Source organism: Panthera onca, chromosome D3 (genome assembly GCF_046562875.1).
Source record: "Panthera onca isolate mPanOnc1 chromosome D3, mPanOnc1 haplotype 2, whole genome shotgun sequence".
In the NCBI taxonomy this organism is placed as follows: Eukaryota; Metazoa; Chordata; class Mammalia; order Carnivora; family Felidae; genus Panthera; species Panthera onca.
The window spans coordinates 34,061,216-34,071,513 of record NC_138350.1 but is presented as its reverse complement, the minus strand read 5'-3'; the positions used below and the strand labels follow the sequence as shown (position 1 = coordinate 34,071,513).

At 50.9% G+C, this 10,298-nt stretch overlaps 1 protein-coding gene across 1 annotated transcript in view; it reads left to right on the top strand.

Annotated features, from left to right (window-relative positions):
* The first annotated feature begins 2,389 nt into the window (after positions 1 to 2,389).
* Positions 2,390 to 10,298, top strand: part of RAB31 (RAB31, member RAS oncogene family) — a 129,335-nt gene continuing 121,426 nt past the window's right edge. The window contains exon 1 of the mRNA XM_060613246.3: positions 2,390 to 2,620. Coding sequence (XP_060469229.1) covers positions 2,582 to 2,620 — 39 coding nt within the window. The 5' untranslated portion in view covers positions 2,390 to 2,581. The remainder of the gene's footprint in view (positions 2,621 to 10,298) is intronic.

The window sequence follows — 10,298 nt, the reverse complement described above, 5'->3', positions numbered from 1 at the left end:
TTTGAGAGGCAGAGAGAGACAGAGTGTGAGCTGGGGAAGGGCAGAGAGACAAGGAAACACAGAATCTGAAGCAGGCTCCAGGCTCTGAGCTGTCAGCACAGGGCCCGATGCAGGGCTCCAACTCATGAGCTGTGAGATCATGAGCTTAGCTGAAGTCGGCCACCAACCGACTGAGCCACCCAGGTGTCCCATGAGGCCAATTGTAAGCTCCTCGGGGTGACCTGGCTGAGAAGGGGAATATACCCATGAAGGCAGTCCGGTTGACAGATGAGGACTGCCACTTTGTAAGGCAGAGCACAGAACGTGACACACACAAGGTGATTTTTAATGGAGCTGGGAGTGGGGAGAAAGATAAACAGACGGGAGTAATTCTGGGGGTGCAGGAGAGGAGGCCTGGATAAGGGATTGTTTTGGGAGAGCCTAGACACCACACGGGCATCCCAGATGCCTAGGCTAGTGGAGAGTGGCATAGAAGGAGAGGGATCATGAAAGAAGGTAAGGGAATCGAAGGGAAATTTTGTCAGCTCATTTTTGTCTGGGAATGGTCCTGCCCTCTGTGACCTATTGAAGTGTATGAATTCCCACTTATGGAAAGGCTTGCATTCTGGTCCAGTCAGCTTTCGGGAAGTGAGAAGAAAGGCCAAAGGCAAGTGACTGTAACATGGAGACTCAAGCCATACCGTCAGGGACAGCGCCGGCGTTAGGGAAGGGTTGCTGCGGACCTTCGCCATGGAACTGCTTTACCAGGACGTTTCTCTGCAACTGTGTTGCCATTGTCTCTGCTCAGCAAATCTGAAGACAGTGAGGTATTATGACCAGGGCTGGGTAATACTGGGTGGACCTCTTTTCCTGCTGCCCACATGAAAGACTACCCTTACTTTGGATACCAAACCAAGGACAGAGGCTGATATAACAATCTTCATGTTAAATAAGACGCGTATCTTGTCCACGGCTACTTTTTGAACCACGTAGTCCAGATTTGTGTGAATAACCCCCCACAAGCCTGCACTTGGCCAGGAAAGACCCTGCTGCGCTGGGGAATTTAATTGCCAATTGTCAGCTTGGGGGCCTGTTTTGACTCTAGAGATGTAGGATTTTTTTTCTCTGGAGGTATTGATTCAGAAGCCCCCACTGTAGGGGGCCATGTGGGTTCTAGGTTGCTTCAACATGGCTGCAGGAGGAACAAAACCAGATAAATGAAAGTGGGTGGTCTGCTGGGGGAATGAAAGGGTCACTGACCAAAATTAGCAAGTCAGGGGTGCCTGGGTGGCTCAGTCAGTTGACTGCCCGACTTCGGCTTAGGTCATGATCTCATGGTTCATGAGCTTGAGCTCCACATGGGCTCACTGCTGTCAGCAAGGAGCCTGCTTCAGATCCTCTGTTCTCCTCTCTCTCTGCCCCTCCCCTGCTTGTGCTCGCTCTCTCTCTCTCTCTCTCTCTCTCAAAAAAAAAAAAAAAAAAATTAGCAAGTCAGGAGAGAGGCTTGAGAGTTTGGGACAGGGGATGAAGTGTAAGAAATGTTTCCAATCTGAAATACCAATGCATTATTCAGATGGATATGTCCAAAAAGCTGACATGTATATAGTAGCAACAAGTGAAGCTGTCTGAGTGGATGTGGTTCTCTGGGCTATGGATGGAGAAAAGAGGACAGTTTCCACAAGATTTCCTTGACTGTCTCAAGCCAGAGCCTCTTTTTATTTGCTGGTTAAGGAAAGTTGCAGAAGATCGGCCAGGAGCTACATATTTCTAGCTATACTTCTGAGGCTTGGGTGTCTGCCCAGGCATTTTCTATACTGAGCAAGGCAGCTTCCTCTCTGCAATGCATGTTTCCTTTTTCAGACAGGGACACATCTGTTTTGGAGGGAGGAAGAGATCATTGCTTCGGGAACCATTTTCAACTACATATAGAAAAATGAACTCAGGGCTGACAGTTAAGAAGTGCATGGGAGTACGTTGAAGCCCCGGCATGAAGAACTGCAGGAGCAGGTGGGTTGCAAAGTTAACTGTTCTGGGGCTTCATTTCTGCTGGGATCCTAGAGTGTCAGTTAACGACGGGACTGCAGGCCGATTTCGAAGTGTTCCCATATAAAGGACTGGCAGCATCCACTTCGAGATGAGGAATGAAATCCTCAGGGACGCAGCCAGCCGTGGGGTCTCCCCACGGCGGACCCCGTCCTCCTTCCACCCCACGGGGCACTGCAGCCGGGCGAGGCTGGAGGGGCAGACGGCGGAGGGGCTGTGCAGAGCGGGGTCCGGCTGCTGAGCAGGTCTGACCGGGGAGGCACTCCGCCCAGGACTCCGCAGGTCCCGGGGGCGGCCCCCTGGTGGCTGACGCCGTCTGGGGGCGTTCCTGGGAGCTGGGGGCCGCCGAGGTTAGACCCGAAGTCCCGGGAGGAGCCGGCCGGCGGCCACGTGACCGACCGCGGCGGGGCCGGCGGCCCAGAAATAGCAGCGGCGGCGGTCCCGCCCGCGGGCTGCCGCGAGCGAAAGGCGGAGACTGGAGGACGCAGGCTGGGCGCGGGCGCGGCGCGGCCCCGGCCCCGGAGGATGCTGAGCCCCTGCCCGGTCCGGCCCCGAGCACATGATGGCGATACGGGAGCTCAAAGTGTGTCTTCTCGGGGTGAGTCCTGCGCCGCCCTCCGCCGGGGACACCCACGTCCGTGCGCCCCCCCCCCCCTCCCCCGGCCCCTGCGCCCCCAGTCCACTGCGCCCTCTTTTCCCAGCCCGGCGGGGATCGGGTCCGAGTCTGCCCCGGAGCTTCGCGCTCGTTCACCGCGGCCGGCCCGTCCCCCGGGAGCCGCTGGGGTCCCGCCGTGCTCGGGCCGGGCCGGGCCGCGCCGCGCCGCGGGACCCTCCGCTGGGACACGCAGAGCGGCCGCCGCTCCTCGCCGCCGCCGCGGTCCCTCCGGCCTCTGAGGGCTTTCTCCTTCGCCTTTGATAATTTCCTTCCGGCGGAAACTTTAAGTTACTCAGCCAAGGCTCCAGATCCTTTTTGCGTCTCGGGGGCAATTGGTTTATTCACTTTTTGGGGGGAGCGGGAGGGGGAGGGGGACGGCGGGGGGGCGGTTTGGGAGAGAAAGCCCAGCCAGACGCGAGAAAATGCGAGGGGATGCCCCGGCTGGAAGGTGAAAAGTGCTGGAGAGCACTGAGCCCGAAAACTTCTGTGCAGGATGAGAAAGTTCTCCCCTATCACCGCTTCCCCTCCCCGAGTGGGTCTTTCTGAGGAGTCTGAGGAAATGTGGAAGAAGCCAGAAACAAAGACAGAAATACCCAAGCCCTTTGCTCTGGGCAGACCTGCCGGGTGACACAGGGCAGGCCCTGGAAGACCCGCGGCAGAGAGCTCAGATAATAGTCAGGGTCATTTCCTTTCGGGTGCCCACACCAAATTCCAGAATTTCTTCTTTTGAAAGAGGTGGTTTTAAGCCGTGTTTTCAGCAGCCTTCCGCATCGATGCCTGGGGTACTGCCCCTGGCAAGTCTGGTCTCCCAAGAAAACCATTTCCTACAAAAAGAACAGCAGAGGGGTAGACCCGTCGTTATTTAGAAGAAATGCTCACTGGTCTGTCGAGATGGGAGACGGATGTCCTGGATGTACGGGAAGCCTATACTGAGGAAATGGTCCCAGGTTAGGACTGAATTGTACCAGATCAGCCAGGTGTCTAGGCTCCATCTAGGCTCCTTTGGCACTTCTGGCTGGACAACGTTCTCGACTGTCTTCCATCACTGTCATTTACACCAGATTGTCCGGTTCGCCTAGGATTCCAGGGGACCTGGCAAAGGCCCTCCCTTCTCTGTCACCCTGGGCACAAACTACCCAGTGTTCCTGCCCTCCTGCCTTGCTCAGCCACAGCTGGGATCTGGAAAAGGATCCTGCCCCGGTCTTCCTCCGCTGACCTTTATTTGTGTTGCAGTGTGGGTTTTACCCTCTGCGGGGCTCTCCAACATGGTTTCGACATAAATTCCGGGAATCTCGTGTTTGCCTTGCGAGGGGTCATTCCAGCCTCATGTGTCCCAAGGAATCAAGAGCAACTTTGATGTGTATTGTGTGTGCCAGGATTGGCCTCGGGAGTAAATGAAGTAGGAGATGTTTTGGCTCCCCCCAAGTCCCCCCGCCCCACGCTTTCTCCTTTGTCATCTACTTAGGAGGCACAAGTGCTATTCATCACAGGAATTATTTTCACTGTTCAGGGATGAGTCTCCGTATCCTTCTACAAGGAAATGGATCACTGGCCGTGCAATTCTGGGCAAGTACTTCAGTCGCCTCATCTATAAAATGGACGTCATAACATCTTCCCTTTTAAGGCAGAGGACTATACCAGATGATCTGCTAAGATACAGGGTACCATGTCCTGCTAACCTGTGATTCCAGGGTGACAATTAGTAAGCCTGGTGTGTGAGAGAGCTGGAGGAAGTCCCTTTACTTCTTTTCTTTTATCTCTGTGAATGAAACATATCCTTTGAGTTGGCTTCCTGGAGACAGTGCCTCACCCTGGTTCTTTGCAGTGGCTCTGTTGGTAGAGTTTGGCTTGGGAGGACACAGCCCTGCCAGAGCAGAGCAAGAAGGTTTTTCTGGGCGGATGGAAGCTTTGAAGCATCATTCCCGTAACACCATGTCAGCGGCCTTCTTTAATTAATTAATTAATTAATTTATATTTTTACATTTATTATTTGAGAGACAGAGACAGACAGAGCACAAGTGGGGGAGGGGCAGAGAGAGAGGGAGACCAGAATCGGAAGCAGGCTCCAGGCTGTCAGCACAGAGCCCGATGCGGGGCTCCAACCCACGAGAACTGTGAGATCATGACCTGAGCCCAAGTTGGACGCTTAACCGACTAAGCCACCCAGGCACCCCGGCGGCCTTCTTTTTTGTGAGAGTGGCTCTAGGTTTTAGTCTTGTTTAGGTCAGAGGGCCAGTGACATTATCCCCCACACTGAGTGAAATCTGTTAGGTCCTGTGGTTTGCCTGGGCCTGTCCTGGCTAAGATGTATGTGATAGGCTGTATTCTTAGCTGCTCATTCCTATAGGGGGGTTCTCTGGGTGAGATAGCATTTGGGTGAGTTCAAAGCCATTTTAACCACCTTGGGTTCACTCTCTTAATTTGAGAGAGAACCTTGCAGGTCGGTGACTAAAAGAAGGAATCAAGAACAAGTCCAAAAGTCCTCAAAATTTTAGCAGGAGCCTTGGGCTCTTTTGGGTTCTCTTTGTCGGGAGGTCTCTTTTCTAGAGGCAGTCTTACACATGGCTAGCACTCAGCTTCCTGTTTTTCAGCCACGACATCTTCCTGAAGTCTCAGTCGGACTGAGACTTTAGAAGCCGTGCCCTCTGTCATGTCACTTTCTTTTGTGCCCCCTTGAGAAGGTGATGGAGAATGCAGAGCTCCTAACTGAAGTCTGGCTGTCTCACTGGGGAGGCTGAGGGGCTAGTCTTTTTGTGCCCGGCCATCGGCCTTGAGTGTTCCGTGGCTGTTCGAGGATGCACTTCCCATTTAAGGTACAAAGTGTGGGCAGTGCAGACTTTTATCCCTCTTAGCTGTGGTCTGCAGCCTCTTCGGGGTCGGAGTTTCCCAGTGGGAGGGTCATTCGCAACAGGTGGAATAAGCCAGATGACAGGTCTTCTCTGCCTGTACCTGTGCCTTTCACGACCATGAAGTTCAGCATGTCTGTCTTGCTTCTTTTGGTCAGTGCTCCCAAATGGAGTCAACAGCAGTCTGGGGAGCATTCCCTGAATGCTTTGTGCATTCAAACCAAGGACTCAAGAGCATTGGGTTTATTTAGGCTACCTGTTATAAATTCTTGGCTCTCGTTGCTGTCATGGGTGGCTTTTCTCGTGTTTATCCTAAGCCTTTGTGAATGCCCTTTCCTGGGATAAACCAGGGTGCCGTGGAAGCTAGCCACGCAGGACGGGGTGCTTGCCAGGGGCACATGGTGAAAAGGGGTCCTTATTAGACACCCAGGACCCGTGGGTCCCGTTCTTGTCAATAAAGTGCCAATCATCCCACTTTGTAATCTGAATTAGTATTATGAAACATGTAGCTTGAAAACAATGCCCTTAAAAAGAGCGAAGTATGTTAAAAAAAAAAAAAAAACTAACAAAAACAATATCGAGGCAGCAGCTGTTCCAACCCCAAAGGTGGAAAGCTTCCCAGTGTGCATTTTTAACACACATCACCACGTGGCAGAAAGCAAGGGGAGGGGGAGAGAGAGGGAGAGAAGGGAGAAGAGGAGGAGGAGGAGGGGGCGGAGAGGATCTTCCTTTTCTTCTATTATTTCCTCTGGGTGTGTATGCTTAAAAACTGCTTCCGGATGGAATCCCAAAGAGATTTATATTTGGGCTTTGGTTGTCTTGACGACAGTTTAGAGGTTTCTGCCACTTCCTCAACAGCTTGAGTGGCATGGTTAAAACACAGCTGAGGGTGTCCCTGCTTCTGGTAAGGAGCTTGGTGCTCATCTTTCTGCTAGGATCTGGGTGATGGTTCATCACAGAGCAAACACCTGGGATTGGTGTGGCGTCTGGGCAGCAGAGACCTCAGCTGTGTGCAGGGCCTTCCCGTGAGGGGACTGTGTGATTCCCAGAGGCTCTAGGACCCAAGGGTGGCACAGATACGCAGATCAGTCAGAGCTATGGACCCTCAAATGGGCTACTTTGAGTGATAGTGAGCACTCCGTCACCGAAAGCATTCATAAGACTTAGGTGCATCTGGTTGGGTCTTCGTGGAAGGATGGAATGCGTAGGACGGGGAGGATTGGGCCAGGCACTCGTCCGAATTGCTTTCCAAGAGATTCTAACATAACTCATTTTCATTTTTTCCCAGAAACCCCATTTCTTGGGGTGTGGGGGGTTGGTGGGGGAGGATGTAGAGAGGCTAGAAATCTAATCTGTTTCTTACCAAACCTGATTCCTGTATTAAATTGAACCCTTTGTGGAAAGCGTGGTACTGGGTTGAAAATAAATATGAATGACATAGTGGGATGTCTTCTGGGAGCGCCCAACGTATGATAACACCGAGCACCCGCCAGGATCGATGTATTCTGCCAGGGTCTCTTTGTTCCTTTTTTCTTCAGGGTCAACAATGGCTACATCTCTCTCTCAGCTTTCTGAGCTCAGTGCTCCCTGGGATATGCGTCAGAGTCACTTGCAGGCACTTTCAAACTTCTTGTGGTCCCTCCCCATCCCTTGTGAGGCACGTGGCCCCCACCCTTTCCCCTGGCCCAGTGTCACTGTTCTCATGAATGTGTCTGTCGTATCCCTCGGGACTGCTCCAAGGCCATTGCCATTGGAAAATATAAAACTTTACTTTCTAAGATGTTAGGGCACAAAAAGATTTTGAGCTCGTGAGTTACAAAAGGTCTTCACATTTAATTGTGTCCAACAAGTTAGATTACTTTTAGGGCTTGCCTGTCTCTGCAGATACTACACTTTGATTTATCTTTATTTTTACAATTTCCAATACGTGCTTGAAAATGGAATAGGCATTCATTCGTTCAACCGCTCACCATCTATCCAGTGTTTCTTTCATGCCAGGAGCTGCTGTGGGTGGCTGCAGGTAGGTAGGACAGCCATGAGCCTTGTCTTTGAAGCCCTCTACCTTTCCTGGGATGTGGACCCAAAAGCAGTGACCTAAATGACATCACTTGTATTCCTGTGACGGCACTTACCACAGAGCCAAGCACAGCAGAAGGAATAGAGTAAGATTATGATACATACTGACCGCCATCCATCTTATTAGACGTGAGGACAGGTGAGGGGTAGAAAGTTTTTGCACCACGTCTGTTTTGACTGCCTGCTGGGCTAACTCTGCTGGAGACAGAAGACAGGGAAGACGGGGTTCTGGTCCCTGCTGGTGATGGAGAGGTTCCTGGTCGGGCAGGGAAGACAGGCACGTGCACAGGAACTAACATTCGTGGCCATGGCGATGAGTGGGATCCTGTCACGTGGTACGGCGGGAGACAAGGAAGTTAAATTGAATACAGGGGGGCTGGGAAAGGAGGAATCAGGGAAGGTATCTTCAAGAAGGAAAGATTTGAAGAGTGCCTCAGAGAACACACAGGGCTTTGACAAGAATGGAAAGTGGGTGTGGACTTCAGGCCTTGGGGAGAGCAGGTGGGACTCTGGTTCTCATGGTATTTTCTGGAGGGCTGAGGTGACTGGAAGGTGAGGGAGGCAGGGAGCACAGCCCTTCCACTCCTGGGCTGACCACCGTCCTGTTGACCCCACTACCTCCCTAGAATGAGGTCTTTTATTTTTAACTCCCTCTTTCCCTTCTTTTATTTTGAAACGTCTCACACTCACAAAACATTTGAAAGAGCAGAGCAACGAATGCCTGTAAGTCTCTCCCCTAGATTCAGTGGGAATAACATCTTGCCAATCTCTTGCTTTTTATCTCTTTCTCTCTCTAATGTATTTTTTCCCTGGGCCCTCTGAAAGTAAATTGCAGACATTATGGCACTTGACTCCTATAAAATTATGTATCTTTTAGAAGAAAGGACGTTCTCCTTCACAACTGTAATGCCCAGAACTGAACACAGATATAATGGTATCGTGTATGTAGTTCATACTCAGAGTTTCCAGTTGTCCCCAAATGACCTTGATAGCTGTTTAAGAAATCCACGGAGACCATGTACTACATTTGCTTGTCATATCCCTCATCTAAAACAGTTCCCCTCCTTTTTTTCTGCCACGAATCCAGGCCACTTATCTTGTAGAAAGTCCCAAGGTCTCAATTTTTCTAGTTGCCACCTCGTTGCTTCTTCTGGGTTATGCGTGTTGGTGAGCAGACAACATACTTGATGTTGAATGGTCTTATTTTTTATGTGCCCGTGTATATTACAGTTTTCTTTCCCACTTACCTTTATGGCACTCATTCAACAAATTATCTCTTAGCTTCTACAAGTGCCAGGCAGTGGTATGTCTGAGCAAAACAAAGGGCTTTGACCTTATGGAGCTTACGTTTTAGCAGAAAGGTGGGAAAACAGATTCTCTGGCTGGTTAGAAGGCGGTAAGTGTTATATGGAAAAGCAGATGAGGCCCAGAGCTGGGGGAGGGGCACAGGAGCTCCAGGAGGGGAGGGGCAGGTCGGTAGGGTGGTGGTGAGGACGCTCTGTCTCTGTCAGAGACCAGATGGGGCTCCTGCTTTACCTGGGGTTTGACTTCGGTTTTGTGACTTGAGTCGCATGGTGTGACCACTGAGCTGCTGAGAGTTGAGTAGGCCCTGAGGAACCAGAGTTGTCTCTCTTGATGTCTAACTCTTTGTCAGCTGAAATAAGGAAATGAAAAGAGGGTCTGAACATCGGGGTCACTGAATGGGTTTCTCACTGTGGAATCTTCTGTTTCGACGAATCTTTTTCTGATCTATTTCCTTGCTTCGAATACCTCAGACCTGCTCTGACTTCTCTGGAGGTCATGAAACTTCTGCTCGCTCAGGATTTAACCCAGAAGGTAGCCTAGGCGGCTTTCAGTTCCCTGGGAGGCTCGTGGAAGAGCTGGATTACCAGAATTTGAATGAGCCCTGTTGGAGAGCCAACAGAATACAGGGGAAATCGGTTCCCTCCTATTTTCTCTGCTTTGAACAGGGTAGCAGAGAGCTGGATCCCTTTTTATCAACAGTATCTGCTTTTCTAGAAGCAAAAGATACCTGCATTATCCAGTATCACTTCCTTTCTTCTCTCATGGAGTCAGTATTCTAACTGGGATCTGCAGATAGAATGCCTAGTCCTAAAAGGTGCCTCTATCAAAGATTTCCCTGAAAGGGAGGGAGAGAGAGGGAGAGCTGGTTCAGGGACAGAGAAAGAAAGACAAGAGTAGGGACGGTGGGGGGAGATGGGCGGGGGAGAGAGACACCCACGCACACACCTGTGCATGAAGAGTATCACTTAGAACTTGCCCACTTGCCCTCTGATGGCAAAGGGCAAGTTTTGTTTTTTGTTTTTTTCTGGTCAGACTATTAGCCAGGGTATTTAGATTTATGGCAAGCTTAATTAAGAAAGTCTTTTTGGGGGGTGCCTGGATACCTCAGTCCGTTGAGCGCCCAGTTCTTGATTTCAGCTCAGGTCATGATCCCAGGGTCCTGGGATCAAGCCCTGCATTGGGCTTCGTGCTGAGCATGGAGGCTGCCTGAGACTCTTTCCTCCTTTCCCCCCCTCTCTCTCCTGCTCGTGCTTTCTCTGTCTCTAATAATGATTTTTAAAAAGTCTTTTTTCTTTAAGAAAAAAAAAAGCATAGCATCAATCCTACATATTTCATGGCCTTACCTCTCATTGCAGAAGCGAAAAATTTTCTAACCTTTTCCATAATAATCTTCT